We start from the raw sequence: 22,675 nt of genomic DNA, 5'->3' as shown, positions 1-22,675 counted from the left end.
CGCTGCAAAGCAACCGCTGGTTGCCCTCCCCTGCCTGTTTCTGTCCCACTTTCATGTTTCAAATGTTGTTTCATTTCTTCTCTAGTTTTGATTCGTTGTTTTAAAGTTAAATTGCCTTCTAGGTCACGGTAATGAGGAGCCTCAAGCTGCTCTTTTTGGCCGGCTCGGCCGTCTTCTTTCGAGACACGCAGGGGGCGCAGGGGTCCTCCGGACCCCCGCCGTCAACTGGTAGGCGTTGTTTATCTCTTTTTGGAACTTAAATTGTTTTTTAAGTCGAGTTTGAAAAAGTTTAAAAGCACAACGGGTTGTTTGGCGCGTGTTGTGTGTGCTGGGTGGGCAGTCGCTGCAGCAAGTATCGATTGCACAACTGCAATGAACGGCATCCGGGCTGAAGTTGGCTTGGCCCCGCTGCAGCTCGGAACTACGGAGCAATCCAAATTGCCTCTAAAAGCTGAAGAAAGCCCCAATTTAGCCTTCAGTACGGCCGTTTGCACCGCCGCTAGAGCCGTAAGAAAAGCACGGCGTGTGGTGGCCACCAGTGGCCTGTTTTGGGGCTCAGAAGTGGCCACAGATGGACCAAACAATGGTTTAATTTGAAGACACAAAGGAGGGCAAATTTTGCAGGGTCAATGGGTCCCAGAGGCGCAGAATAGGGCAGGTTCCCCCGCGCCATACTTCTGTTTCTTGTGTGTGGACGCGTGCTCGCCTGTGGGGGTGTGCATGCACCCGTGGATGTGCTTTTTTTTTTGGGGGCTTTCAGGGGACGCTGCCTTCCACCGCTTCGACCTCACTGGATGGGAACTTCGCCATTTCGATACAGAAGGGGTCCAATGGTGACTGTGCAACTGCAGTGAAGCACTGGAGAGAAGGCTTCGATCTGTTCAAGGGTTTGCCTCCGCCTTATTCGGCAGAGGCGCCGGTGTACAAGACTTCTCAGGCCCAGTCCTTTGTAGCCCTCTTCGCCCCCCACGAGGCCGGCAAGGTGGACTGCGCATTCTTCATTTGCCCGGAAAGCACTGACAGCGGCACCAAGCAGGAGGAAATCAAAGCTCTTCTCTGCGTCACTTCGCCCAAGTCGCTGAAGGACGGCGTGGCTCCTTTCGAGTAAGGCTTCGACACGAGGGTTTAGGGACAGAGTTTAGGATTTGGGATTGTACGCAGTTGCAGTAAGCAGCCAGGCGAGCGAGAAAGGAGGTCCGGATCCAACGATTTGGGGATTTGCACTTATTATTGGGATTATTGGAGTTGTTGGGGTTATTATTTTATGGGAATTATTGGAGGTTTAGAGGGTTTGCTGGCGTATGGGTTCACAGGCAAAAGCAGTGGGATAAGATCGCAGCGGGCCTCGTGGGCGGCGCCTCTGCAGCGGTGCCAACTTTCCTTGTTTTTGCCGTCACGGCTGTTGGAGTTGCGCTGTTTTGAGCGTTTTCTTCGTGCATGCAATTGCAAAAGGGGCAAATTGAGGGCAGATTGCACCAGTCACACCCGTGTACAGAGTATATCTGCAAGGATGCATGCACCCGTGTTTCTGTAGGCGCTGCAACGCGCCGATCCGACCTGGGGAAGCCCAGCGTCGCTCAGAGAAGTTCGGGGCAGTTTGAAAAAGAAACTGCAGTAATAAGGAAAGCACTTTGTTGGGAGTCGGCTGCGGTGGCCGCTTAAACACGTTATGAACAGAACAGCTGTTTATGAACTGGCCGTGGGCTTCCGAGGCATGCAGTTCTCCAGGGAAACGAAACAGTAGAGTTCAAAACCCGGCAGTTGCTGGAGTGCCTTTTACAGGAGTAAATTAGGAGAAGTGGAACATTTGCTAACTTGTGGAGGGAATGTGCGGGCGCGGGAATGATAAGAATGTGTAGGTAGACCCGAGAAATAGTGGGGGAAGCGGAGTGCATGAGTTGTGTATGAGAGTGGCGCCGGTGTTACAGCCGCGAACTGGCATGGGGAGGAATATTTGTAGCGGAAGAAGTTTGGTAGAGGGAAAATTTGGGGGGAATAGTGTTGAGGGTGGAGGAAACAGGTGGAGGTTTGTTAGGGAATAAGGGTGGAGTATTTGGATGATAGCTGGGACGAAGTAAGAGAATAAACCTGTGTGTTATTTGGAGTAATGGGGCGGGGAGTGTGTGGCGGCAACATTACGTAGCAGCAGTGGGAAGTTTGGATTTGGATGTACTTGCTTCTCCTTAGTTTGCTGCTTTTCTTTCTGAATGCAGTGGAAAAGATGGTCCATAGGGGCAGAGAAAGAGAGTAGTTAGTTGAATTCTCACAAATGCCACTCTTTTTTGAAGTGCAAGTGAGTAATGGATGGAACAAAAAGGGGGCATCACAAAGACAACAGTAGCGGAAAGACAGCTGCAGCCTGTTTGCAGCAGCTGATGTTGTAGCGTATGGTGAAGCTGCTGCAGTTGCCGCCATTCGAGCAGCTCCTGGAGCAGCAAGTGATGTTGTTTTCTATTGCAGCACCTGCTGGTGCTGCCAGACGCAACCTCACCCGGGCCAAAGGAACAATCTGCTTTTGAAATGGCTTTTAAATACATTGCAGGGACAAGTTTAATTCCCCGTTTATTCGTGTTTGCGGAAACGTATCTCTGCTCCTGGAACATTGAACTTGAACGGGAAAGCTAGGACGCAAGATACGCGCCACCCTGGCATTTTAAGCCTTAAGAGGGAATACTGCAACCAATGCAACTATTTCATGTTGCATAAATAAATCAATAAAGATATTAAAGTAAGTTTTCGAAAAGTTATTGCTCTTGAAACTTCTCTTGTTGCTTAGGATGCACCGGCGTGCTGTTGCACCAGTGGACCGGTGCACTCGCAGCCCGTGTTTGCAGATAGCGAGTAAAACACTTTTCACGGAACAAACTGCATGTAATTAATAAAATAAACCTAATTTGTTTCAATACTGTTGGGTCTATAAAAGGGTCATGTCGTGCAAAACATGCATTGTGCAACACCAGTGAGCCCAGCAAAAGCTCAAGGTCACCTGCGTACTACAAGGGGCACGGTGAATTCCTTAACTTGGGCTCCTCACTCCCACTTGAATGAATGAAACTTGATTAATTTAAATGATTAAATTTCCTTTAGAACAATATTAAGCTTCTTTTGGGTGCTTAGCAGCAACTGTGCGGCCGGGATGACACCCCACACAGAGCCGAACAGCAGCAGCCACGACTGCAGCGCCGTTTGTGAACAGTGAGGCGCAGAAGTATTTGGCAGCAAACCTTCGCTGTGATCCATTAGGATTAGCCAGGATATCTACTTGTTTTTCTTTTTGACAGAAACTGAGTCAGTGTCTCAGAATAGACGCACTGCAGCAGCAGCACCAGCAGCAGCAGCAGCAGCAGCAACAGCATTCCACTTGCACGCGTAGAGAACTTGGCCCTGCCTCTGCCTGCGGCAGTCACTTCATCTTGTCGAGCCCTTACTTATGTCTTATATGTTGCCCTTGAGGCTGTCCAACTGTTTCACCCTGACATTCCCTCATAGCTCCCGTCCAAAGCGGCAGCAGCAGGCGCTGCGGACTGCAGCGCTACTGGCTTTCCTCTCTGCCCCCTTCAGGCTTTTTCTTTTTCTTTGTTACATCCTTTCTAAAGTCCCAGCATGGTGAGCTGAGCCCTCAAAACGCGGCATTTCCCTAGTTGCTGTGCAGTCCGCAGTGGTATCAGCAGCAGCTGCTCCTGCAGCAGCTGCTGCTGCAGCAGCAGCTGCTGCAGCAGAAGCTGCTGCAGATTCTGCAACAGCAGAAGCTGCTGCAGCTGCTCCTGAAGTTGCTTTAGCTGCTGGGGCCTCTCACCAACGCGGCCAGCAGGGCTTGCAAAGTCTGTGCCTCTCCTTGCAGTAGCTGCTGCTGTGTGCTGCTCCTGCTGCGCTGCAGCTGCCATTCCCTCTGGGTTACCTGCAGCAGCAGCAGCCATGCGTCCCGGAGCCCGTGGACTGGGAGGCGGCTGCGAAGCAGTACTCGGCCTACAGGGCCCCATCCCAGCAGCAGCAGCAGCAGCAGCAGCAGCAGCCGGTGGAGGACTACGGGGGGAAAAGGAAGGGAGCGAAGAAGGGATCGAAAGATATGTCCGATGAAGCAGCCGAGACGGATGACGTAGCGCCTCCAGGTTTGCTGCTTTCTTTTGTTTTGCTGCTCAAAGTTTCTATATTTTTCATCTATTTATTTAATTTCTTTTTTCCTTTGCCTCCCTTTTCCTTTTTTATTGCAAATTTGCCACTCTGCAGCAGTTGCATGCCCTGTGGAGCTGTGGGAATTTGCCAAGAGCTGAAAGCTTGAATTTCCAGTTCAGGATCTAGGGTTTAGGGTTTAGGGTTTAGGGTTTAGGTTTTGTGTTGCATGCAGATGCCCCCGCCGCAGAAGAAGCCACAGATGACTTGGGCTATTTGCTGAGACAGGCAGATCAAAACCCTTATTCGTATGAGGCTTTACAAGCTCTAGTGTGTGCTTTGTCCAGCGCTGTGAGCCACCCACAAGCCCTAAACCCTAAACCCTGAACCCTAAACCCTACACCCTACATCCTAAACCCTAAATCCTAAACCCTAAACCCTAAACCCTAAACCCTAAACCCTTCACTCGTAAGCTATCCTACCACCGCCTCTTTGTCCCTCTCTCGCTGCTGCTGCTGCTGCTGCTGCCTACGAATATGCTTTCTCCTTCATTTGCCGTTTTTTAATTTTTTAATTTTTTAATTTTCTTCGCCTTGCTGCCTTTGCTGCCCCGCTGCGGGCTGTACATACACCGCAGGGCCCCGACAGACTCGAAGATTATGAACAAGCTCTTGAAAGATTTCTTTTTGAATTTCCTCTTCTCTTTGGCTACTGGAAGAAATTCGCAAGGCTGCAGTGCGACCCCAAGGGGGACTGGAACAAGTGCGAGGAGGTCTGCAACCGCTGCTGCTGCTGCTGCTGCTGCTGCTGCTGCTGCTGATGCCTCTGCTGCTCCTGCTGGTCGTGGTGCTGCTGCTGCTGATGCTGCTGGTGGTTCTGCTGCTGCTAGTGCTGCTGGTGCTGGTTCTGCTGGTGGTGCTGCTGCTGGTGCTGCTGGTGCTGCTGCTGCTGGTGGTGCTGCTGGTGGGGTGCTGGTGGTGCTGCTGGTGCTGCTGCTGTTGCTGCCGCAAGAGGGGATACGGCTACAGTTGAGGCTCTGCTCTGCCTTTGGACTGCCACAGCTGCTGCTGCTGCCATTCCACAGAAGTTATTGCTTCTTCTGCCGCAGCTGCTTTGAGTGCTGCGTTGTGCTTTCGCATCTCCCGCTGGTGCTGCCCCTTCTGCTGCTGCTACTGGTGCTGCTGCTACTACTGCTCCTGCTGCTGCTGCTGCTGCTACTGCTCCTGCTGCTGCTGCTGCTGCTGCACCTCGAGTTGCAGTGTGCGATACAATGGCTTAGGTTTTTGAACGCTCGCTGGAATTCGTGGGACACAATCCCCTCATTTGGGCTGCTTACTTCGAATGGATGAAAGACTTCGCCTGCTTGCCGCCGCACTTAGTCCGTGCCAGAATGGACCAGGCCATACAGCACGTAAGCCCTAAACCCTAAACCCTAAACGCTAAACCCTAAACCCTAAACAGTAAAACCTAAGCGCTTAACCCTAAACGTAGATCTTAATTTTAGGACCTTGTACTTCTAAACTCTCGCTCACAGGGCAGAAGCCACAGACTGTAAAATTGCGCTAACGTAGGGTTTGCAGTTGCTGCTGCTCGTGCTGTTGCTGCTGTTGCTGCTGCTGGACATCATTAGTCACAGGAGTATAAGAGCCTGACCTTCCTGAGGGGGAACTTGCAGCCGTATGGAAGAGCAGAGGCCCCACTGCGCAGCTCCCTACTTAACTACAGTTGCTGCTGCTGCACCTGCTGCTGCTGGACCTCCTGCTGCTGCTGCGGCTGCTGCTTGCGCAGGCCGGCGCCCACTGGAAGGCCTGGCCGTTGTGGCAGTGCATATTGGACTGGGAAGAAGAGGAGCTGTTTGCTGCTAGGGAAAAGATTGCTGCAGCAGAACTCGGGGCCCCTATCGAAGAGGCTCTGGGGTGTACAGACACTGCAGATGGGGAAAACCCACCCAAAGAGGGCCTTAATAGTCTTCTTGAAACAAACCGGCAGCGCATGCAAACAGCGCTGCAAAGGGTAAGACACAGATGCCGTTGCTGCTGCTGCTGCTGCTGCTGCTGCTGCAAGGACCGGAGTGCCGCCCTTTTGGGGGCCCTGCCGTTGCTGCCAGGCAACCATTCACGTCTGTCGCTGCTGCTGCTGCTGCTGCTGCTGCTGCTGCTGCTGCGCAGCTGCGGCTGCTGTACTCGCAGCTGCTGCGCACCCCGCTGGAGTCCTCGGACTTAGGCTGGGAAAGGCTAAAGACACTTGTCGAGAGAGGCAGCCGCAGCAGCATAAAGAGCCGAAGGGGCCCCCGGCCTGGGCTCGCAGCAGATGGGGGCCTTTGTGGGGATGGGGGCCCCATAAAGGGGGCCTCCACTTTGTTTGATGTCTATGACCTCCTGGGGGATGAGCTGCTGCCGCAGCTGCTGCAGCGGCTGCAGCAGCAGAAAAGCGCCACACTCGAGGAGCTGCAGCTCCCTGCAGAAGCAGACCACCCAACAGAACAGCCTGTTGCTGCAGACCCTGCTGCAGCACGAGCAGCAATCAAAGAAAGAGGTAATTCCTACTGCTGCTGCTGCTGCTGCTGCTTCGGGTCAGATGCTTCTGATGGCTCGGCGGGGTTTGGCTTTGTGAACAATCTTTCTTGTAATTCTAGTTTAGGCTGCTGCTTGGTTCCTCTGCTGCTGCTGCTGCTGCTGCTATTGGCACTGCTGCTGCTAGAGCTGCTACTGCTACTACTGCTACTGCGACTACTACTACTGCTGCTGATGCTGCTGCTACTGTTGTTGCTGCTCCCGCTGCTCAGTCTCCACTCTGGCCTCTCTCAACGCTGTGGATCGGGAGTGCTGGCAGCTGCTGCGAGAAACTCTTGATACTACTCTGGAGCAGGCAGCAATGCGACTGCCCTTCGAGCGGGCGGTGAGCAGCAGCAGCAGCAGCAGCAGCAGCAGCAACAGCGACACCGGCAACAACACAAGCAGTAGCAGCAAGTGCAGCCCAACCACAACTAGCTGCAAAGTTAAGGATCTCTGTCGCGGCCCAGTCGCTAGTGGCGCTCCCAACAGCGGCAGCAGCAATGGAGAGACCAGCAACGTCAGCAACAGCAGCAGCAGCAGCACCAGCAGCAGCGAAGTTCGATCTCCTGCTTGTTTGGCTGCAGACGCACCGCTGGTTTTGGCACCCAGACCCTCTCGCTCCTCGCCGCCTTCAGGCCTGGAGGGAATATCTGGACTTTGAGGAAAAGCATGTAACTCCGAGGACCTAAGCCCTAAACCCTAAACCCTCGGCGCTAGACCCTAAACCCTAAAGCGCTAACCCTAAACCCTCAGCCCTAGAAGCTAAACCCTCAGTCCTAAGCCCTCAGGCCCCGACGCCTAAAGCCTTATAGGAAAAAACTGCCCCCAGTGGCCTCCAGCGAGGCTGTGCACTCATTATGGCCCTGCGGACAGCAGCGGCTGCAGCAGCAGCTGCAGCACCAGCAGCTGCCTTAGCAGCAGCTGCGGTAGCAGCAGCAGCCGTTAAAATGCAGCACTGTGTTTGCGCACGCGCCATTGCGATTAGTCTGTTGTTGTTGCCGCTGCTGCTGCTGCAAGCATTGCTGTTTCTGCCGGCTCCGCCTTTATCCCTTTTGCTGTTTCTGCTGCTGTCTACGCCGCCGCTGCTGCTGCTGCTGCGTTCGTCATTTTGCGGTGCTGCTGCTGCGTGCCCTGTCGCCCCTATAACGTTACTGCTGCCGCTGCTGCTGCTGCTGCTGCTGTTGCTGCTGCTGTTGCTGCAGGCCCCTGGGCGCCTAGAACTTCTGCAGCGCCGCTGCCTAGAAGTCTGCGCCTCTTACCCAGAGTTCTGGCTGCGCTGCGCGCGGCAGCGGCGGCAGCAAGGACCTGAAGAAGCACTAAAGCTGCTGGAGTTTGGAGCCACCAAGATCTTGAAAAGAAGGTATGTCAGCCTTAGTGCATGCGCTGCTGCTGCTGCTGCTGCTGCTGCTGCTGCGTGTTTGACGGCGTCTGGGGCTTGCTGGCTGGCAAATGGCACCGTAGAGTAGGTGCAGCAGACAAGGAGCAGCAACTGCAGCAAAGGGTAGTGCGGCTCTTCTAGTTGCGCGCAAAAGAGCAAAAGATCGTTAAGAGCCACAGCAGCAGCAGATACCACTCCCGCTGCTCCTGTGGGGCCCTCAGTGCCCAAGAAGCCCTCCTTGTCTGCTGCTTTGACTCAAAGAGGACAAATAAGCCTTTGAAATTTTGCATTGTGTTTGCTGCCTGTCTTTGGAGGAAACAAAAGCTAAAAGTTTGAGTTTTAGAGGCCTCTCGGGTGTACGTACACCCCAGCTGCGTGTCTGGGGTGTCTCCGGCCGCGCAGCTGCAGCAGAGCTGCTGCTGTGCGGCCTCTGCTGTGCGGCCTCGTTTTGCTGCTAATGCTTTGCTGCTGCTTCTTGCTGCGCCGCGCTTCGCTTGTGCATGCAGAAGAGACATGGCCTGCGTCTATGCCTCCCAGCTGGAGGTCTGCGGCCGCCTCAAAGAAGCAGCAGAAGAGTTTGAGGCCCTCGTCAGGTGAGCTGCTGCCCGCGTGCAGCGGCAGCAGCAGCAACAGCAGCAGCCGCTGCAGCTGAGCCGCTGCAACCCAAGTGCTGCACGCACAGCAAGGCCAGCCCCCACAAAGCAACCAGCAGCAGCCGCTGCTGCTGCAGCGCCTTCGAAGCTGCCCCGCTGCCCCAGCTACGGGCGAAAGTGCTGCCACAGCAGCAGCAGCAGCTGCTGCTGCTGCAGCTGCTGCTGCAGCTGCTGCTGCTGCTGCAGCAGACACAGAAGGTATGCGTGCTTGTGCATGTCAGGCCCCCACTAGATGCTGCATCAATGAAGTACTTCATGGCATTGCTGCAGTTCTCGCTGCGGCACCCGCCCGACACTGCTCCAGACGGCCTCAGCCACGCGCTGCTGCTGCTGCAGGAAGCAGCAGAAAAGTACAGAGACAATGCGCCCTGCGCTGAGCTTCTGCACCTTTACAGGGCCAAACTCGTTGCATTTCACAGCGGAGACACCAAGCAGGCGCTGTGAGACCAGCTGCTGCTGCTGCTGCTGCTGCTGCTGCTGTTGCTGCTGCTGCAGCTGCCGTGGTGTTGCTGCTGCTTTTGTGGTGGGGGCCCTGGTGGTAGAACTAAGGCAGAAAACGGTTCAGAGCAGCAGCAGCAAGAGTAATGCAGCAAGAGCAGCAGCACGAGAAGGAACGACAGATACAGTAGCAGTGGGAGCAGCAGCATATTCGAAAGCAGCAGCAGCTGCAGCAGCGTTCGGGGATTCGTTCTATGTGTTTGCTGCAGCTCAATTCTTGCAAGAGCCAGAGAGGCTCTCCCCAAAAGCCTTCCACTTCTGCTGCTGCAGCTGCGGCTGCAGCAGCAGCTGCATGCAGGAAACCCACAAAAGATCCTGGCTGCGTGCAAGCCGCTTTTGGCCGATGTCCTCTCTAACCCAGATGTCAGAAATCCTTAAAAGGAGGCCTTAAACCCTCAGCCTCTGAAAGCCTAAACCCTAGCTCTAAACCCTAAACCCTAATTCTCCAGACCGCAGCCACTGCCCAGACTGCCGAAACCCTAGGGTTTAGGTTTTTCTGCAGCTTTTGGGGTTTAGCGGGGGGCCCTCAGGAGGCAGCAAAGCCCTGACGCAAGCGGCTCACACAGATGCCCAAATCGGAAACCCCAAACCCTAAACCCTAAACCCTAAACCCTAAACCCTAAACCCTAAACCCTAAACCCTAAACACTTCAGCGCATTCTGGCGTCTGCTGCAGGCTGACGTGTGGCTGCGGTGGCAAGTGCTGAAGCTGCAGATCCATTTTTGCGAATTTTACGCGGCACCCACTGAGGTGCTTTACGCAGCCAAAGTGAGTCCCAAGACCTAAACCCTAAACCCTAAACCCTAAACCCTAAATTCTAAACCCTGACCAAAGCTTGCGGAAACACAAAAGAACTGCGGGGTGGTTGCACTGGCAACTATCAGCGGACCCTGTGGGCGCTGCAGTAGCAGATGCTGCAGCAGCAAACCGCACCATAAACCGCTGCTGCTGCTGCTGTTTCTGAGATGCAGGAAGCAGCATCAGCGTTTCTGGAGAAACATCGGGAAGAAGTTGCTGCACTTGCTGCTGCAGCTGAGCTGCGGAGGCTGCCGCCGCAGCTGCTGCTGCCGTATGGAGACAAGGAGGCTGAAGGCGCTGCTGCACAAGGAGCAGCAGCACCAGCAGCAGACTGGTGCAGCAGCGACGCGCAGGCAAACGCAGAGGTTAGTGTCTCAAGTAAACACATGCTACTTTCTGCTCCTGGTGCTGCAGCAGCAGCAGCAGCACGAGCTGCAGCAGATCCCCTGCTGCCGCGGCTACTAGACTGGCCGCTGCACCCCACATCAGCAGGAGCAGCCAGCCGTGCCAGCAGCACGGATTGCTGCAGCAGGTGCTGGAGCTGCAACAGCAGCTACCGCGGAGACGGCTGCAGCAGCGGCAGCAGCACGATAAACTCGAGGCTTTCTCCTTCTGTGCTTCTTGCAACTGACAGTGGGCTGCTGCAGTGTACGCACAGATCAAGCCCCTGCGGCCCAGCAGCAGCAGCAGCAGCAGCACATGGTGCTGCTGCATGCAGACTTCGCAAAGCGCCCCTCTCGCCGTCACCCAAGCGCGAGACCCCAGGAACAGCAGCAGCAGCTGCTGCTGCAGAGTCCCCAGTGTGGCCGTGGCTTGGTGATGCGGCAATTCCTGAAGTCTTTGCCTCCCCTCCAATGTCTTCGGCAGCAGAAACAGCAGCAGATGCAGCAGCAGCAGCAGCAGCAACCGAAGCATGGCACCCGGCATCTCCTGTTACAGCAGCTATGACGGCCTGCAGGACTCCTGCTGCTTTTGCTGCTCTTTACAGCAATGTTGCTGCCTTCTATTATTCTGGCTCTCCTCTGTCTTCACCAGGCCCCTTATTCCTTCCTCCCTCTGAGGATCTGCAGCAGCAGCAGCAGCAGAAGCAGCAACAGCAGCAGCAACAGGCTGCGGCCACCTCAACTGGAGATGCAGGGAAGGCAGCTTCTTGCTCCGGCGGAGGACAGCAGCAGCAGCAACTCCCGCAAATTCCAGGGCCTGCGCTTCAGCCAACTAATGCACCGCAGCAGCAACTGCTGAAGCAGCTGCAGCATTTGGGCCTGCAGCAGCCAGAACACAACAGGCTGGCCCAGCAGCAACCGCTGCCAAAGCAGCAACTGCAGCAACAGCACGCTGCTCAGGCGGAACTCGACATTGAAGAACAACAGGGGATGAATCTGCTGAGAGGCCTGCAGGATGAGCCGCTAAAAGACCAGCTGCAGCAGCAACTGCTGCTGCAGCAGCAGCCCGAAGAGCAGCTCCCGCTGCAGCAGCAGGCTGAGGCTCTTGCGCAGGGCCAAATACGCAGCCAACAAGAGCCTCTGGCCTTAACTATGAATTCAATCTCCCGCAGCAGCGAAAGACAAGCAGCATATGACACAACAGCAGCTGCTGCAGCTGCGCAGCCGCTGATATTCAATGCAGCAGGGCTCCACCACCAACCCCCGTCCTGCAGCAGCAGCAGCAGTAGCAGCTGCTGCTGCAGCCCTCAGTCCAGCCTACCAAGCCCCGCAAACAACAGCAGGTGTAGCAGAAGCCGCAGCAACAGCAGCAGAAGCAGCAGCAGCCCGAAACGCACCAGCGCTTTGTGCCCCGTAGGGGCAGCTGTTTTGTCTCCTGAGCTCTCCCCAACTCCAGCTGCTTCTCTGTCTCCCTCATCTGCAGCAGGAGAAGCAGAAGCAGCTGCAGCAGAAGCAGAAGCCGTTGCGTCAGCAGCCTCCGTTGCCGCTGGCCAAGAAGGAGGGGCCCCCTTGGGCACTGCAGCAGCAGCAGCAACAGCAGCAGCAGCAGCAGCAGCCTCGTGCCCACAGCAGCAGCTGCAGCAGCAGAGCGAAATCGGAGGCAGCGCCCCCATGTCTTCCTCAACAGTTAGCGGCTGCACAGCTTCAACAGCAGCATCAACTTTCGCGGGAGCCTCTGAAGCAGCAGCAGCAGAAGAAGAGGCAGCAGCAGACGCAGCGGCAGCAGGAGCTGCTCCGCTGCTGCTCTCTCTGAAGCAGCTGGTCGGGAGGCACATTGCGGAAGCAGGCAAAGGCCTTTCTTTCATGCGCTGCTTCTCTTTACATAATCTCAGATTTGCTTTGGAGTGTGGGGCCCTTTCTGCTGCTTGTCCGGTGCCTCTTGCTTCGCTGCGGCTTGCAGAAGTTGCTGCTGCTCTCTGCAGAGAGGCTGCGGCGACTGCTGCTGCTGCAGCTGCAGCAGCAGCAGCAGGGAGTGCTTGGGGGCGTGGGGGCACCTGCGGCGCAGCAGGACCCACCTTGTCGGCAGTCACGGCGGCCACAGCAGCAGCAGCAGCAGCAGCAAAAAGGACGGTGCGGCTGTCGGCCTTCCTGCCCGGCCTTGAGGCGCTGCAGCAAGACTGGCTTTCATTTGCTGCTGCTCGTGGCTTCATTTTCTCCCTTTGTGATTTGCTGCAAATCCACTCGGAAGTTGCTTTCCTAGCTGTTAGGTACATGGGTTGGTTGCTGCTGGAGTGGCTGCAGTGGCAGCCGCCACCGGACGTGCTGTTCCCTGCTGCTGCTGCAGCTGCAGCAGGTGCTGCTGCTGGCTCCGCAGCAGCAGACAGCCACAAAACGCAACCAGCAGCGCAGCAGCAGCGAGACGAAAGAAAAATGGCAGCTGACAGAGCTCGGGTGGCCCGTGTGTTGTGGGGAGTTTCTCCGCTTCCGCTAGGCGCCGCTGCTGCTGCTGCTGCTGCAGGAAGTGCGGGAAGCAGCAGCAGCCGCAGCAAAATAAGCTTCAGCATCAAGACCAGCCAGCCAAACCTGCACCCCCTGCCAGTGCTGCAGAGACTTGCATGCCTCTGCACATCTTTGGCGCTGCGGCAAGTTGAAATAACTCCTGGCTTTGACACGCGGCAGCTGGTAGCAAGAGCAACAACGGAGTACATGCAGCAGCGGAAGGCTAGGAAGCAGGCTGCTGCTGCTGCTGCAGCAGCAGCAGCAGCGGAAACGCTGATGGCCGCCAACGCAAGGCGACACAAGCACGAAAAACACAAGCCGCACCAGCGCCGGGCGCAGCAGCAGCAGCAGCGACAGCAGCTGCAAAGGCTTAAGCTGCAGCAAGAGCAGCGGCAGCTCTTCGCAACTGCTGCGCAGCTCCCGCTGCTGCAGCATGTATGCGACCCACGCCACTGTCCTTCTATCTGCAGCGAGCTACAGCGGCTCGGGGAGCAACTGCAGCAGACACAGCAGCAGCAGCAGCAACTGCTGCACGACCAGCTGCTGCTGCAGCACGACGACTCCCTGCCTACCGTCTGGCTGCCTTTTCCCCTTACTGGCTGGCTGGAGCTGTACGCTTGGGGCTGCATCAGCAACTTCAACCCAAGGCCTAAAGCAGCAGCAGCAGCAGCAGCAGCGGCAGCAGCAGCAGCAGCCTGTGGGGAAGCAGTGTCGGATGCAGCTCTCGACGACGGAGATATCGCATCCCAAGCCAGCAGCAGCAATTTGCTGCTGTGGCTGCTGGAAGCATTGAAGCTACGCAGCAGCAAGTATGGGGCTGGATGGATGCAGCTGCAGCCGGGGGCATGCAGCAGCTGCTGCTGCAGCGGCAGCTGCACGGGACGTAGCGTTCAAAGCAGCAGCAGCAGCAGCCACAGCAGCAGCAGCAGTAGCAGCAGCAGCAACAAGTCCTCATCACCGGAAGAAATCACGCCAGATTGCAACGGGGAGGAGCAACATGGGGGCATTTTGGCACAGTCGGAGCAGCAGCAGCAAGCAGTTGCTGCTGCAGCTGGCTTCACCATCCCGCTGCTGCTTCCGTCGCTGCTGCCGACAGAAGAAAGGACAGACCTTAAGGGAGGCCGCCGTCTGCCGCAGCTGCTGCTGCAGCTGCTGGTGTGTTCGCCCCACCCTGCTTCAGTGTTTTTGCCCCCTTCGGTGCACGCAATTGGCGTGTTGCAGCTGCTGCTGCACAGCTACCCCAGCTCCAACAGCAGCAAACTGCAGCAGCTGCTGCGTGCTGTCGTTGGACACATGCTGCTGCAGCAGGCCGCTGCTGCGCTGCAACCCATCGCTGCTGCTATCGCCCTTGCTGCTGCTCCTCGAAACAGCAAGTGCAGCAAGTGCGGCTGCTGCTGCCCGCTGCCCTTGCCGGTGCAACATACTTTGCTGCAGCTGCTGCAACAGGAGGCGCTTAGCACGCTTCCATCAAGTGTCTCTACGGCGCGGCGTGCTGCAGCAGTAGCGCCGCAAGAGGAGGAGCTTGCAGCAGCAGCTGCAGCAGCTGCTGCTGCTGCGAAGGGAGATAGCAGCAACAGCACCAAAAGGAAAAGATGGGCAATGGACAGCAGCACTTCAGTTACTCCCGGCTGCTCTCCCAGCAAAACGTTGGAGCTAACATCCACCCGCGCTGCAGTTGCTGCTGCAGGGGAGGATCAGCAGCAGCAAAAGGGCAGCAGCAGCAAACGGACATCAGCGCATATTTTGATCACTGCTGAAAACAGCCCCTACCCAAACTACGCTCGTGCGAGGAGCCAGGCGCCTTGCAGCAATGGAGGCACTCCTGCGCTGGCAGCGGGAGCAGCAGCAGCAGCAGCAGCAGGAACTGCACAGATCTGGCAGTATAGATCCAGCCCCTTCTCTCCTTGCGCCTGCTGGAGTGTCACTGCAGCTCTGCGCAATGATGCTGCTGCTGGGCTCTACTCCACACAGTCCCCCTGCTCCTGCTCGCTGCAGGCCGCAACCAACACCAGCAGCAGCAAGGGCAGCTACAGCAGCAGCAACGGCAGCAGCAGCAACAGCAGCAGCAGCAGCAGCAATGAGAGCCGCAACGGCATTGGCCTTGGACAACAGGCTGCAGAAGCAGCACATCGGCCTAGGCGACCCAGGCGTTGGGATGTGGAAGCCCCGACGCAAGCAACTTGAGGTGTATGTACACCCCAGCGTGCTGCTGCGCGCTGACTTCTGCTGCTCTGCGCTTTCCGCCGCCGCAGCTGTTAAGCTATAAGATTTGGCAGCAGCTGGAAAGGAGCAGCAGCTTCGGGCCAGAAGAAATGCACGATTAGCAGCAGCAGCGGTGCCAGCAGCAGAATGGCGTGCTCGTTGGCGAGCTGCAGCAACTGAAGCAGCTGCAGCAAACCCAGCAGCAGCAGCAGCAGCAAAGAAAGGGGTAGTGAATTCGACTAGTGGGTTCTGATGCTGCTGCTGCTGCTGCGTGTGGTGCTGCTGTTCAGGCGTGGCAGCAACAAGCCTATCAGCAGCAGCTGCAGCAACAATACGCAGCCCTAGGCTTCGACTGTTCCCAACTGTATAATTGCTACAGTGGAGCTATGCAGCAGCAGCAGCGGCAGCAGATGATGCTGGCAGCAGCATACGGGCAGCAGCAAATGGACAGCACCAGCAGCCTTGGAGGCTGGACGGCAAGCAATGCAGCAGCAGCAGCATCTACAGCAGCATCATCAGCGGCCTCGTGCCCGTCTGGCAGCGCCTTTTGATTTTTATTGCTTCTATTTTATAACAACATTATCTTTTATTCCTCTTTTTCATTAATATTTTATTTGTGTATTTCCATTAATATTATCTTTTATTTCTGTATTTCCAGTTCGTTCCTTCCCTTTTGTTGTTTTCGCCTTTCTGCAGCTTTTCGGAACAGCTGCCTAGACACTGCGCAGCTGCAGCAGCTGCTGCCTTTGCCTTTCGTTTCATCTTCGTTGAAACTCTTCCTTCTGCTTTTGTCTTTCTTTAAGTCTTTTTTGTCTTATTTTATAAAATATCTCTCTCGTTTTTGCTTTTTTCATTTAGTTTTGCATTTGCTTCCCCAAACTTTCTCCCCAAGCCACATCCAGTTTTAGCAGGCATTGGTGAGCCTGTTTCCTTTGTTGAGAACTGCAATATAAGACCTTCTCTTGTCTTTGTATCTATGCTTCGCAAAGTCTACAATTGGCTTCTTCAGCTAGCTGCATGCGCGTGCATATCTGCATGCGCATGGATATCTATATGTGGATGCATATCTGCATGCATTTGGAGCCACAAAACTCTACACTGCAGCAAATAGTGTTAGCTGCACACACGTTTTGTGGAATTCTATAGAGAAACCCTAGTACATTCAACTGCCGAGCTGCACTTTCTACCTTTTAATTTAAAACATTTAGTTCTAAATAGTTTTGCTACGCATGCATGCTCGCGAGTCACTGCATGCACTGCAAGCTTTACGCCGGCACATATGTGCCTTGGGGTGTACCTACAGCTATGCAGCAGGTGCTGCTTCTAGATTGCTCAGGCACATAGTCATGCCAGCACTTCACACAGCAATCCCTGCTTAGTGGCATGTGTGCATGCATGCATGCATGCATGCATGCAAGCATGCATGCATGCGTGCATGCATGCATGCGTGAATGCGTGCCTGGACACATTGCGCTGCATGCCTGCATTCGTGGCCTTGCATGCGCTACGCTGCTTGCGCTCTCTGTCCGGTGATTGGCTGCATGGGCTGTCTTGCCTGCGTTGAGTTGCACCACATGCATTCCCTGCTTTGCATTCTCTTCTATGCATGCATGCATGCATGCATGTATGCATGCCTGCCTGCACATTTGCAGTGAATGGCTAGCGCTGTCTCATCGGGTGCACATATATGGCTAGACTAAATGAATGAAAATGTGAATGGAAAAATGGCTCTTTGAGTCCATTGGCACAAAAGCACATAAACATAAATGTCTGCATTTGTAAAAATGTGCCCATTTACGCTTCTCTTTTCCCGCATGCAATTTTTTACTTTTTAAAGTGTGCATGCGTGAGTGTAGGTACACCTGGACTGTATATACATCTGAAACGAGGCCCCCAGTCCAACAACTTCACAACGCAGAAATAAGAAGTGAACAAATAGAAATGATTTTTAAATAAAAAACGAATACAGACAAATGGAACACAGAGAAGATAAAGAGGCAATATACAAACAAAAAAAGTTACCAGAAAATAAACAAACAATGCAAAAGAAGAGAAATCAGGCAAAGAGAAGCAAATAAAGAAGAAAGTGGATAGAGAACTAAAAGGCCCTCTCAAGACAAAAAATGCAGGAACAGGATCACAAGAATACGGGCTAGCAGCAACAGCAGCAGTGGCAGTTGCAGCAACGGCGGCAGCAAAAGCAGCAGACACAAATTCATGAAGCTCAACTCTCTTTCGTGCTGCCAGTCCAGCTGCCGGAATTGCTGGGGGCTCTTCTCGCTGCTGACTTTTATCCTCTTGAGGCAGCTCTGGAGGGCTGTACTCAATACAAACTCTGCATGCATGCATGCATGGGCGCACTGATGGACGAATGCATGCATGCATGAGGGGCTGTGTCAGCGCGCATGTCCCTTGCATGCGTGTTGCATGTAGCATTAATGCTATACTTCGGAAGACTGCGCATGCATTAAAGAGTAGGGGTGGTCTATTCTAAAAATGAATTTATTCTAAAATTACGAACTTATATTTTATATTTCTAAGTTCATGAAAATTCAAAAGACATGATTTTGACGTCAAGTGTCTTTACAGCCAAATGCGTGGATGTCAAATGAGCCGGGCCCAGCAACGCCTACGCGCCGCTGTAGCTGCAGTGCTGCAGCGGCAGCACAGCAGCAGCACAGCAGCAGCACCTGCAGCAGCTGTTGCTGCTGCTGCACTCTAGCCACTAAGTCTGCCAGCCCTAACTATGACACCTCGTCCAGTGGTGACAGAGATGCCGGCGGTCACCAGGAACTTCGCGGCAGCCGCAGCTGCTGCTGCGGCTGCTGCTGCAACTGCTGCTGCAGCTGCTGCTCCAGCTGCTGCTCCCGCCTCTGATGATGCTGCTCATGCACGGGCTTGAGCAGCCACAAAATCACAAATATGGAGAAGACATGAGACACAGAGGTACTTGTTGCTGCTTCCGAGGATGCTGCTTCCACTTTTGCTGCCTCCGTCCCGTTTGCTGCTCCCCTTAGTTCCCTTTGATTAAAGGGATTCATCGTTCAGCCCTCGCCGCTTAAACTATTGCGGCTGCTTCTCCTCCGCTGCTGCTGCTGCTGCTGCTGCTGCTGCTGCTGCTGCTTGCTCTTCTGGCCTGCTTTCTTCCTGCGCTTCTGCTGCTGAGGAGTCTGCAGCTTTTCTCTCACTTTTCCTCGCAGGTTCGGGCCGGCCTTCCTCAGTTTCTGGCGCTGCTGCTTCAGTCTCTGGTGCAGCAGGTGCCGCTGCTGCTGCTGCTGCAGTTTCCGGGGCAGCAGGCGATGATTTCTTTGCCTCCCGTGCCTCTTCAGCAGCAGCCTCAGCTGCGCCGCCTCTCTCAGTCTCAGTTGCTGCTGCTGCTGCTGCGCCTCTTTGTGCTTGCTGCTGCTCTGGCTCGGGCCTGCCCTCAGCTTGAGGACGCTCCGCACTTTCGCCTTTGCTGCTTTTTGATTCCTTTGCTTCTGCTTCCGATTTGCTGCTCCTCTTTTGCTGCTCTTCATTAGCAGCAGCAGCAGCAGCGGAGCGGTTCGCGGGCCGCGCAAACCAACCGGGGTTTTCCCGAGCCACCCAGTCGGGCCGAGGGCCTGCACAGCCAGGGGTTTAGGGTTTAGGGTTTAGGGTTTAGGGTTTGGTCTTCAGGGTCTAGCGTTTAGGATCTGGTGTTTAGGGTCTACGGCTGGCCCGCATTCTCACAAACCAACTCTTAACCCCAAACCCTAAACCCTAAACCCTAAACCCTCACCAGGAGGCATGCCGATGATGGGGAGAGACCTGCGGTTGTCCACCATGAGCAGCGCAAACCGCGTGAGGGCCGGGTGCTGCAGCAAATGGTCATGAAGACAATTCCAATAAACAATTTGGCGCAGCAGCTCCCGGCTTTCCCCGTCCGCCAGGTCGTTGCGGGACAGCAAATGAATCACCTGAAGCAGCAAAAGCAGCAGCGCATGCAGGTTTCCATGGACTCTGCAGCAGCAGCACGCGCGGGGAAGAAGCAGCAGCAGGAACGGAGAAAGAGCTGCAGCGAGAGCAGTCACACGGAATGCAGAAGCTGCTGCAACAGCAGCAGCAGCAGCGGCTGCATAGCCGCATAACTCCCAGCAACACCACAGCCACCAAAAAGCACCCTAACCTGCAACACCGACCAACAGCAGCAGCAGCAGCATCAACCAACAGCAGCAGCAGCAGCAGCAGCAGCAGGTTACTCCTCTGTCGAAGACAATCTTGTCCTTGAGAAGCTCCACATTGTTCCAAGTTGTGTTTTGGCCGCGGCGGCTCACACGGCCGTCGTTGCCGTAAAGGACGGGAACACTGGAGCCAACGGGAAGGGTCTCGAGGCGGCCAAGTGCTGCCATGCGGCTGCAGCAGCAACACGCGCAAAACCCTGCTGCTGCTGTTGCACACTGCCTGCTGCTGCTGCACACTCGCCTGCTGCTGCTGCACACTCGCCTGCTGCTGCTGCACACTAACCGCCCATACGGCCAGAATCACCGCTCTTGGGGGCACTAAACCCTAACTACAGCCTCTAGGCCTCAGACCCTAAACCCTAAACCCTAGCCTTGAGGCCCCAGACGGTAAACCCTGGGTGAGCGGTGAGGCCCCAGACGCTAAACCCTAAACCCTAAACCCTAGCTGACCCGACGAGCTTGAGGACGTTTCTCTGGTTCTCCGGCCTTGCAAGTGCTGCAGCAAGACAGGGGGGGGGTCGAGCCCCCTGGAAGTCTCGGGCTCTGTCATCAGGCACTGCGAGGAAGGTCATTGGGCAGGGCACCAGCTGCTGCACGTGGGAAGTTCTCAACATGGACTCGAACAAAGAAAGATCCTGGGGTTCAACAAAAATAAAAAAATATCCAGGATTTAAAGAATAAAAAGGATTAAAAGAAGCAAAAAGGAAAGAATCAAAAGGATGTGCATTCAACATTTGAACTCACTGTGCGCGAACGCAAGACGTCACCAAGAGTGGGAGCGCCCGGAGCCGGAGGGCCCGTTGCAGCACAGGGGAGGTTCTCGGGCTGCAGCAGCAGCAGCAGCAGCAAGCAGCAAGCATCACATCATTCGGAGGGGTAAAGGACAGCTGCAGCACCAACAGTGGCCGGAGAAACGCGGCACGAAAAGGACCAGCGGCAATGGCAGCAGCAGCAGCATCGGGCCGGAGCCCACATTTCCCCAGCAGCAGCACGTCCATCAGGTGCAGCAGCAGCAGCAGCAGCAGCAGTCTCACGTCGGGGTTTCCTCCGAGCTGCTGCTTGACCTTGGGGAGCAGCGTGAAGAGCTCCTGAGGGCTGACTGGCTGGAATTGCGAGGCCTGCTGCCAAGAGTCTGCGTCGTCTTTTCCCTCGGACTCTGCGGGCCTGCTGCTGCTGCTGCTGCCGGGGCCCCGCGGCTCCTCGCCCTCCCCTGCTGCAGCTCTTTCGCCCGAATTCAAAGGGTCGTAAGACGCGCTGGGCAGCCCCGTGCATGCAATGCAGCCAGCAGCATTTCCCGAAGTTTCGCAGCAAAACGGGGGGGCCCCCAGAGCCCCCGCACTTGCTGTGGGCCCCAAGATCGACACAAAGGCCCGGCCTGTGGCCCGGTCGCCCCACATGCCCCACGCCCTGTACAAAGTAGTTCCAGGAGGCTGAGGGGCCCCACACGCACAACACCCGCAAACTCGCGCTGCTGCTGCTGCTGCTGCTGCTGTTGCTGCTGGGGTTTTCTGCAGGGCTAGGGCCGGCCTCGGGGGGATGGGAAGGAAGGGAGAGGGTTTAGAGTTTAGGGTTTAGGGGGCTTACAGGGACGTAGGGGGTTTGGGGAACAACATAGCAGGTGGCTCGCCCGCTGGGCCTGCGGGCGCATGCCAGCAGCAGGGGCCCCATAGGGTACTGCTGGCCCCTGCCGGAGAAGTAGACGGGGGCCCAGGGCCCCGCGGGGGGGAAGGGTCTACTGAAGTCTATTCTGACGGCTTCGTGCAGGGTCTGCTGCTGCTGCTCGTGCTGCTCGTGCTGCTCCTGCTGCTCCTGCTCCCCGTGCTGCTGCCGTTGCTGCTCGGCCTCAGGGGGATCCTCGATCCCGTAAGTCCAGTCTGGCACTTCAAGACGCCCCCTTGATGCCCCTTCAAGACCCAGGATGCGTCCTGCTGCTTCTGGCAGGTAGTAGGGCGCTTCCATAGGGTACAGCTTCCTCTCCTGGGCGTTTGACTTCGAAGCTTTTGCTGCAGCAGCTGCTGCTGCTGCTACCTCAGCTTCCATGCGCGTTGCTGCAGCATCTACTTCCCGCTCCCGAACTGCAGCAGCATGGCCGGCCCGCTCCGCCTCCAGCAACGCTCTGGTGGAGTCGTCGGCAGCAGCAGAAGCAACAGCAGCAGCCACGTAGAGCCCCAATGTGCCCAGCAGCAGCAGCTGCTGCGTGCGGCACCTCAAGACCACCATTGTGCTGCGACCAAGAGAAAGCCCCGCATGCAAAGAGCACAGAGAAACAAGCATTATCTCAGGGTCTACTGATTTCCGGGTAGGCGTGGGTCTTGGAACTTGTCTGAAATGTGAAAAGTCCTGCAGCTTACTTAGGGGCTGTAGACAGCCTTGCTAACCTGTTAATTCTTCTCCAAGTGTGCCGGCAAGATAAGGCGCTGGAGAGGTGTTTAGCCCAATGATGGGCGTTGGCGGTTGGAGAGCGGACCAGTGGTCACAACGTGCCGACGTAGACTGCAGCTCAAGAAAACCGGCAACAACCTATTAATCAAAAGCCAAATAATGTATTTAATAAAAGATGACTTCCACAACTGTGCTTGTAGATTTCTGCTGCTTCCTCAGGTCCTACACTTGGCAGATAGACGGAGAGGCGCCGCCGCGCGCCGCCGCCCCACCCCAAGCCGCGCGCCCACCGGGTGACCCTATAGGCCATGTCAGTGACACAAGAGGGAAGAAATGTTAGAAAATTTTGTTTTATACTTTTCAACAGCTTAAAAGAAATATATTTCAGCGATAAAACTTGAGTTCGGAACTCCCTGGTCGACTCCGTACTCAACGCTCCCCAGGGGCCTTCAGGCACCACGCTGGTGCACTTCCAGCAGCTACAGGCTACACAGACAACCAAGTTTTGAGCATTTTGATCTTTTAAAGACTTTTAAAGAGTTCAAACAGCGAAATCCGGTAAATTTTGACTCTTCAAAGAGGCCAGAGGCCTTTTTTAGTGCTGCTGGGACCCAGTTTTGAAAAAGGTAGTATTTGGGGAAGATTCTCTAGGGCAGTAGAAGCTAGGAACTCTGACACCTGAGCTGTTTTCTCTAAATGAGGTTGTGTAGCATCTTTCACATGCCATTTGTTTGTCGCTAATAAGTATGTAGAGGCTTGGCGTGGCCTACTGGCACCGCGCTTTCCCAGAGAGAAGTAAACATTTGCTTCCCCAAAGCAAATTCATAGCTGCGAAAGCAGCCCTGATATTCATTAATAAGTTACAAACTCCGAATTAGGAGGCTCTAAGTCGAAGGGAGCCGCGGCGCAAAGAAGTTATCAAGCCCCAGTTGCAGTGAAGTACAGCTAACTGCAGCTAGCTGGTCACAGCTTTATCTTGTCTCAGGCAGCCACAGCTAGCTGCAGCTAGTTAGCT

The 22,675-nt window shown here is 55.4% G+C and overlaps 5 protein-coding genes across 5 annotated transcripts; 3 read left to right on the top strand and 2 right to left on the bottom strand.

Moving 5' to 3' along the window:
* Positions 1-131: 131 nt before the first annotated feature.
* ETH_00023375 (SAG family member) lies at positions 132-1,422 on the top strand (the record flags this gene model as incomplete). Its single annotated transcript, XM_013380516.1, has 4 exons — positions 132-228; positions 341-507; positions 761-1,104; positions 1,314-1,422. The coding sequence occupies 4 exons, from the start codon at positions 132-134 to the stop codon at positions 1,420-1,422; spliced, it is 717 nt and encodes a 238-aa protein (XP_013235970.1).
* A 2,181-nt stretch (positions 1,423-3,603) lies between these two features.
* On the top strand, positions 3,604-9,140 carry ETH_00023370 (PRPF39 protein, related, related; the record flags this gene model as incomplete). Its single annotated transcript, XM_013380515.1, has 12 exons — positions 3,604-3,606; positions 3,878-4,109; positions 4,346-4,461; positions 4,748-4,882; positions 5,390-5,521; positions 5,899-6,123; positions 6,279-6,645; positions 6,896-7,182; positions 7,250-7,336; positions 7,868-8,025; positions 8,550-8,636; positions 8,918-9,140. The coding sequence occupies 12 exons, from the start codon at positions 3,604-3,606 to the stop codon at positions 9,138-9,140; spliced, it is 2,052 nt and encodes a 683-aa protein (XP_013235969.1).
* A 1,019-nt stretch (positions 9,141-10,159) lies between these two features.
* On the top strand, positions 10,160-15,627 carry ETH_00023365 (uncharacterized protein; the record flags this gene model as incomplete). The annotated part of the gene is made up of 2 exons (XM_013380514.1): positions 10,160-15,031; positions 15,367-15,627. 2 exons carry the CDS (start codon positions 10,160-10,162, stop codon positions 15,625-15,627), a joined length of 5,133 nt encoding a protein of 1,710 aa, XP_013235968.1.
* Positions 15,628-17,859: 2,232 nt separating this feature from the next.
* Positions 17,860-18,117, bottom strand: ETH_00023360 (uncharacterized protein; the record flags this gene model as incomplete). The annotated part of the gene is made up of 1 exon (XM_013380513.1): positions 17,860-18,117. One exon carries the CDS (start codon positions 18,115-18,117, stop codon positions 17,860-17,862), a length of 258 nt encoding a protein of 85 aa, XP_013235967.1.
* Positions 18,118-18,139: 22 nt separating this feature from the next.
* Positions 18,140-21,552, bottom strand: ETH_00023355 (uncharacterized protein; the record flags this gene model as incomplete). Its single annotated transcript, XM_013380512.1, has 7 exons — positions 18,140-18,678; positions 18,837-19,014; positions 19,297-19,450; positions 19,729-19,913; positions 20,023-20,103; positions 20,313-20,708; positions 20,863-21,552. 7 exons carry the CDS (start codon positions 21,550-21,552, stop codon positions 18,140-18,142), a joined length of 2,223 nt encoding a protein of 740 aa, XP_013235966.1.
* Between the last annotated feature and the right edge of the window lie 1,123 nt (positions 21,553-22,675).

This window comes from Eimeria tenella, genomic scaffold, assembly GCF_000499545.2.
Source record: "Eimeria tenella Houghton genomic scaffold, Eth_scaff67, whole genome shotgun sequence".
In the NCBI taxonomy this organism is placed as follows: domain Eukaryota; phylum Apicomplexa; class Conoidasida; order Eucoccidiorida; family Eimeriidae; genus Eimeria; species Eimeria tenella.
The sequence above is the reverse complement of the archived record's forward strand: the minus strand, read 5'-3'. Positions and strand labels throughout refer to the sequence as shown.